Source organism: Cuculus canorus, unplaced genomic scaffold (genome assembly GCF_017976375.1).
Source record: "Cuculus canorus isolate bCucCan1 unplaced genomic scaffold, bCucCan1.pri scaffold_199_arrow_ctg1, whole genome shotgun sequence".
NCBI classification, from domain to species: Eukaryota; Metazoa; Chordata; class Aves; order Cuculiformes; family Cuculidae; genus Cuculus; species Cuculus canorus.
Genome location: NW_026527830.1, coordinates 1,514 through 8,743, shown reverse-complemented (window position 1 = coordinate 8,743; position 7,230 = coordinate 1,514). Strand labels below are relative to the sequence as shown.

Genomic DNA, 7,230 nt, shown 5'->3' with positions numbered 1-7,230 from the left:
AGAATTTGGGGGGATCCAAAGGAGATCTGGGGGGGGGGGTCAGAGAATTTGGGGGGACCCGAGGGAGATCTGGGGGGGGGGGGTGTCAGAGAATTTGGGGGGACCCAAAGGAGATCTGGGGGGGGGGGTCAGAGAATTTGGGGGGACCCGAGGGAGATCTGGGGGGGGGTCAGAGAATATGGGGGGACCCGAGGGAGATCTGGGGGGGTGTCAGAGAATTTGGGGGGACCCGAGGGAGATCTTGGGGGGATGGGGTCAGAGAATTTGGGGGGACCCGAGGGAGATATGGGGGGGGGGGTCAGAGAATTTGGGGGGACCCGAGGGAGATTCGGGGGGGGGTGTCAGAGAATTTGGGGGGATCCTGGGAGATCTGGGGGGGGGTCAGAGAATTTGGGGGGACCCGAGGGAGATCTGGGGGGGGGGGGGGTCAGAGAATTTGGGGGAACCCAAGGGAGATCTGGGGGTGGGGTGTCAGAGAATTTGGGGGGACCCGAGGGAGATCTGGGGGGGGGTCAGAGAATTTGGGGGGACCCGAGGGAGATATGGGGGGAGGGGTCAGAGAATTTGGGGGGATCCTGGGAGATCTGGGGGGGGGTCAGAGAATTTGGGGGGACCCAAAGGAGATCTGGGGGGGGGGGGGTCAGAGAATTTGGGGGGACCCGAGGGAGATCTGGGGGGGGGGTCAGAGAATTTGGGGGGACCCGAGGGAGATCTTGGGGGGGGGGGTCAGAGAATTTGGGGGGACCCGAGGGAGATCTGGGGGGGGGGGTCAGAGAATTTGGGGGGACCCGAGGGAGATCTTGGGGGGATGGGGTCAGAGAATTTGGGGGGACCCGAGGGAGATCTGGGGGGGTGGTCAGAGAATTTGGGGGGATCCTGGGAGATCTGGGGGGGGTGTCAGAGAATTTGGGGGGATCTGGGGGGGTGTCAGAGAATTTGGGGGGACCCGAGGGAGATCTGGGGGGGTGTCAGAGAATTTGGGGGGACCCGAGGGAGATCTGGGGGGGGGGGGGTCAGAGAATTTGGGGGGACCCAAGGGAGATCTGGGGGGGGGGGGTCAGAGAATTTGGGGGGATCTGAGGGAGATCTGGGGGGGGGGGTCAGAGAATTTGGGGGGACCCAAGGGAGATCTGGGGGGGGGTGTCAGAGAATTTGGGGGGACCCGAGGGAGATCTGGGGGGGGGGGTCAGAGAATTTGGGGGGACCCGAGGGAGATCTGGGGGGGGGGGTCAGAGAATTTGGGGGGACCCGAGGGAGATCTGGGGGGGGGGGGTGTCAGAGAATTTGGGGGGACCCGAGGGAGATCTGGGGGGGGCGTCAGAGAATTTGGGGGGATCCGAGGGAGATCTGGGGGGGGGGTCAGAGAATTTGGGGGGACCCGAGGTGGGGGTACACTCACGTCTCCGGCGAGTTGAGCGAAGAGCCGCCGGAATTGCCGCACTTCCTCACTCTCATTGGCGTCCACAGTGGAGATGTGGGTACGGGGGGGCTGGGGGGGGGGGGCAGTAGGGGTTCAGGGGGGGGTGGGGGTCCCCCCCCAATGTCATGGGGGGGACCCCAAAAGCTGGAGGGAACCGGAGGGCACTTACGGGGGGCTCAGGGTTGTAGTGGGCGGCTGCTTCGCTGCAGGAGATGGGGGGGAGGGGGGGGGGTCAGAGAGGGGAGATGGGGGGGACACCCCCCCCAATGTCACTCCCCGCTGTCACCCCCACATTGTCACCACTGTCACCCCCACATTGTCACCTCCCCATCATTCCCACTGTCACCCCCACCCCCTGGGGTCACCGAACTCTCCCCATTGCCCCCCACCCCAATGGCCCCCCCATGGCCCCAATGCCCCCCCCCCGTGTTCCCAGTGCCTCCCAGTGTCCCCCAATCCCACTCCCAGTATCTCCCAGTGCCCTCCAATCCCACGCCCAGTGTTCCCAGTATCTCCCAGTCCCCCCAATCAGTGTTCCCAGTGTCTCCCAGTGTCCCCCAATCCCACTCCCAGTGTCCCCCAATCCCACTCCCAGTGTCTCCCAGTGCCCTCCAATCCCACCCCCAGTGTTCCCAGTGTCTCCCAGTGTCCCCCAATCCCACTCCCAGTGTTCCCAGTATCTCCCAGTCCCCCCATTCAGTGTTCCCAGTGTCTCCCAGTGTCCCCCAATCCCACTCCCAGTGTTCCCAGTATCCCCCAGTCCCCCCAATCAGTGTTCCCAGTGTCTCCCAGTGTCCCCCAATCCCACTCCCAGTACCTCCCAGTGCCCTCCAATCCCACTCCCAGTGTTCCCAGTGTCTCCCAGTCCCCCCAGTCACTGTTCCCAGTGTCTCCCAGTGTCCCCCAATCCCACTCCCAGTGTTCCCAGTATCTCCCAGTCCCCCCATTCAGTGTTCCCAGTGTCTCCCAGTGCCCTCCAATCCCACTCCCAGTGTTCCCAGTGTCTCCCAGTCCCCCCAGTCACTGTTCCCAGTGTCTCCCAGTGTCCCCCAATCCCACTCCCACTGTTCCCAGTATCTCCCAGTCCCCCCATTCAGTGTTCCCAGTGTCTCCCAGTGTCCCCCAATCCCACTCCCAGTACCTCCCAGTGCCCTCCAATCCCACTCCCAGTACCTCCCAGTGCCCTCCAATCCCACTCCCAGTGTTCCCAGTATTCCCAGTCCCCCCATTCAGTGTTCCCAGTGTCTCCCAGTGTCCCCAATCCCACTCCCAGTGTCTCCCAGTGTCCCCCAATCCCACTCCCAGTGTTCCCAGTGTCCCCCAATCCCACTCCCAGTGTCTCCCAGTATCTCCCAGTCCCCCCATTCAGTGTTCCCAGTGTCTCCCAGTGTCCCCCAATCCCACTCCCAGTGTCTCCCAGTATCTCCCAGTCCCCCCATTCAGTGTTCCCAGTGTCTCCCAGTGTCCCCCAATCCCACTCCCAGTGTTCCCAGTATCTCCCAGTCCCCCCATTCAGTGTTCCCAGTGTCTCCCAGTGTCCCCCAATCCCACTCCCAGTGTTCCCAGTGTCTCCCAGTCCCCCCAATCACTGTTCCCAGTGTCTCCCAGCGTCCCCCAATCCCACCCCCAGTGTTCCCAGTGTCTCCCAGTCCCCCCATTCAGTGTTCCCAGTGTCTCCCAGTGTCCCCCAATCCCACTCCCAGTGTTCCCAGTATCTCCCAGTCCCCCCATTCAGTGTTCCCAGTGTCTCCCAGTGTCCCCCAATCCCACTCCCAGTGTTCCCAGTCTCTCCCCATCCCCCAATCCCACTCCCAGTGTCTCCCAGTATCTCCCAGTCCCCCCATTCAGTGTCTCCCAGTGTCCCCCAATCCCACTCCCAGTATCTCCCAGTGCCCTCCAATCCCATTCCCAGTGTTCCCAGTGTCTCCCAGTGTCCCCCAATCCCACCCCCAGTGTTCCCAGTGTCTCCCAGTCCCCCCATTCAGTGTTCCCAGTGTCTCCCCCTGTCCCCCAATCCCACTCCCAGTACCTCCCAGTGCCCTCCAATCCCACCCCCAGTGTTCCCAGTGTCTCCCAGTGCCACCCAATCCCAATCCCAGTGTTCCCAGTATCTCCCAGTCCCCCCATTCAGTGTTCCCAGTGTCTCCCAGTGTCCCCCAATCCCACTCCCAGTGTTCCCAGTGTCTCCCAGTCCCCCCAATCAGTGTTCCCAGTGTCTCCCAGTGTCCCCCAATCCCACTCCCAGTGTTCCCAGTGTCTCCCAGTGTCCCCAATCCCACTCCCAGTGTCTCCCAGTGTCCCCCAATCCCACTCCCAGTGTTCCCAGTATCTCCCAGTCCCCCCATTCAGTGTTCCCAGTGTCTCCCAGTGTCCCCCAATCCCACTCCCAGTGTTCCCAGTATCTCCCAGTCCCCCCAATCAGTGTTCCCAGTGTCTCCCAGTGTCCCCCAATCCCACTCCCAGTATTCCCAGTCCCCCCCCCCCTCACCTGATGGCGCTGATGACGCCCCCCAGGACGCCCATGGCGCCCCCCCCGCCGCCGCCGCCCCCTCCTCCGCTCAGGAGCCCCCCCAGCACAGAGCCGATGCCTCCGGGGAGACCCCCCCCGCCCCCCCCGCTCCCCCCGCCCCCCAGCAGCCCCTTCACCAGGAACATGGTGCCGGCACGGGGGGGGGCACTGGGAGCACTGGGAGCACTGGGGGAGCACTACAGAGGGTTAGTGGGAGCGCTGGGGGGGGCACTGGGAGAGCACCAGGGGTTTACTGGGAGCAGCACTGGGGGGGGGGCTGGAAGAAAAGAAAGAGAGCAGTGTTAGGTGACGCCCCTATGGATCCCCCCCATCCCCTATGGATCCCCCTCATTCCCTATGGATCCCCCCCATCCCCTATGGATCCCCTCATTCCCTATGGATCCCCCCCCTCCCCTATGGATCCCCCCTCCCCTATGGATCCCCCCTATTCCCTATGGATGTCCCCCTTCCCCTATGGATCCCCCCATCCCCTATGGATCCCCCTCATTCCCTATGGATCCTCTCATCCCCTATGGATCCCCCCTATTCCCTATGGATCTCTCCCTCCCCTATGGATCCCCCTCATTCCCTATGGATCCCCCCCATCCTCTATGGATCTCTCCCTCCCCTATGGATCCCCCCATCTCCTATGGATCCCCCCCCCCCCCCATGGATCCCCCCCTTCCCCTATGGATCCCCCCTCCCCCATGGATCCCCCTATCCTCTATGGATCTCTCCCTCCCCTATGGATCCCCCCATCCCCTATGGATTCCCTCATTCCCTATGGATGCTCCCTCCTCTATGGATCCCCCTCATCCTCTATGGATCCCCCCCTTCCCCTATGGATCCCCCCATCCCCTATGGATCCCCCCCTCCCCTATGGATCCCCCCATCCGCTATGGATCTCTCCTTCCCCTATGGATCCCCCCTCCCCTATGGATCCCCCCATCCCCTATGGATCCCCCCCCCATGGATCCCCCCATCCCCTATGGATCCCCTCATTCCCTATGGATCCCCCCCCCATGGATCCCCCCATCCCCTATGGATCCCCCCCATCCTCTATGGATCTCTCCCTCCCCTATGGATCCCCCTATGGATCCCACCCTCCCCTATGGATCCCCCCCTCCCCTATGGAACCCCCCATCCCCTATGGATCCCCTCCTTCCCCTATGGATCCCCCCCCCTCCATGGATCCCCCCCTCCCCTATGGATCCCCTCATTCCCTATGGATCCCCACCTTCCCCTATGGATCCCCCCTCCCCTATGGATCCCCCCCCTCCCGTATGGATCCCCCCCTCCCCTATGGATCCCCTCATTTCCGGGTACGGGCGGGGCCGGGACTGAGTCACGGAGCCGTTGGGGGTTGGAGGCCCCGGGTGGGGTCCGGGAGGGGTCCGGGAGTTCCCGGTACCTGCGGGGCCGGAGGCGATCGCGGAGAAAACTGCGGAACCGAATCTACCGGAACAATCGCAGCGATCGGGGCGAAAGGGAAGGGAGGGGCCGGGACGGGGGGGCGGGGCCTGGCCGGGGAGGGGCCCGGCCAATGGGAACACGAGCTGCGGAGGGGGCGTGGCCAAGGGGGGCGTGGCCAAGGGCGCAGCGGGGCCAAGGGAAACTGGAAGCGAGAGGGGGCGTGGTCATTTTAGGGGCGTGGTCAGCTAGCGGGACAGCGGGCGTGGTTAATGCAGGGATGGGACCAATGAGGAGAGACGGTGTTTCTAGGGGGGCGTGGTTAGACGAAAGGGGCGTGGTCATAGCATGAAGGTGTGCTGCGAAGGGGGCGTGGTCCATGTAAGAGGGCGTGGTCAGAGGAGGGGGCGTGGCCGAACAGCCGGTGCGAGCCCGGCCTTTGCCACCGCCCGCATGACATCATGTGGCTTTGCTCCCCCCATACTTTTGGGGTCCCCCCTTTGCCCCCCATCCCCCACCAGGCTCAAGGGTCACCGCCGCCCAGCTTTGGGGTCCCCCCTGATCTTTGGGGTCCCCCCATATCCCTCCCCCTCTTTAAGGTCCCCCCCTTATCCCCCTAACTTTGGGGGTTCCCCCACGGCCCCCCTCATCTTTGGGGTGCCCTCTTGCCTCCCCCACATCTCCCCCAGCTTTGGTATCCCCTCCATGCCCCCTCATCCCTCCAGCTTTGGGGTCCCCCCTTGCCTCCTCCATATCCCCTCTCCCAGCTTTGGGGTCCCCCTTTGCCTCCACCACGTCCCCCAGCTTTAGAGGTCCCCCCTTGTCCCCCCAGCTTTGGGGTCCCCCATATCTCCCCAGCTTTGGGATCCCCCCTCGTACCCCCATATCCCCCCAGCTTTGGGGTCCCCCGTATCCCCTTATCTTTGGGGTCCTCCCCATGCCCCTCATATCCCCCCAGCTTTGGGGTCCCCCGTATCCCCTTATCTTTGGGGTCCCCCCCTCGTCCCCCCATATCCCCCCAGCTTTGGGGTCCCCCATATCCCCTTACCTTTGAGGTCCCCCCCATGCCCCTCATATCCCCCCAGCTTTGGGGTCCCCCATATCCCCCCAGCTTTGGGATCCCCCCCTCGTCCCCCCATTTCCCCCCAGCTTTGGGGTCCCCCATATCCCCCCAGCTTTGGGATCCCCCCCTCGTCCCCCCATATCCCCCCAGCTTTGGGGTCCCCCATATCCCCTTACCTTTGAGGTCCCCCCCATGCCCCTCATATCCCCCCAGCTTTGGGGGTCCCCCCACATCCTCCCATCTCCCCCCCACTCTTTGGGCCCCCCCCCCCCATTTTTGGGGTCCCCTCCACCCTGGAGCCATAGGACGTACAAAGGTTTTTATTGGTGGCAGAAGCAGGGCTGGAGGTCCGGGGGGGCCCATGCGGCGGCGGAGGGGGGGGGACACCGGGGGGTGGGGTGGGGGGACACAGCGGGGGGGGGGGGACATTAAAGCCACTCACAGGATGGTGGGGAAGGGGACGTTATTGCTACTGCGGGGGGGGGGGACACACACACACGCCACAAACCATTATTCCACTCAGCCCTCCCCGGTGTAATCAGTAGTTTCCAGAGTTAACAGCTCTGGCCCAGGCTGGCTTTGGGTTAAACCGCTCCCCCCCACTCTGCTGTTGTTGTCAGTAGGTTCCAGAGTGAACAGCCCAGAGGGTGGGTTGGCGGATGGCGGGGGGGGGGGACTACAGCTGTTTGGGAAGGGCCTCAATTCCCCATCATTATTATCCCCTGTCATTAGTAAGGACCAGAGTGAACAGCCCAAGCTAAGGGCTGGGGAGGGGATTGGCCTGATATTATCCACCCCCCCCCCCCCATCCATCACTGGCATCAGTAG

At 63.6% G+C, this 7,230-nt stretch overlaps 1 protein-coding gene across 1 annotated transcript; it reads right to left on the bottom strand.

Moving 5' to 3' along the window:
- Positions 1 to 1,399: 1,399 nt before the first annotated feature.
- Positions 1,400 to 4,075, bottom strand: LOC128850689 (calpain small subunit 1-like; the record flags this gene model as incomplete). The annotated part of the gene is made up of 3 exons (XM_054055669.1): positions 3,909 to 4,075; positions 1,590 to 1,623; positions 1,400 to 1,489 (listed from the first exon to the last, which is right to left on the bottom strand). Coding segments are annotated over exons 1-3 (291 nt in total), but the record flags the coding sequence as incomplete, so codon positions are not given.
- Positions 4,076 to 7,230: the final 3,155 nt, after the last annotated feature.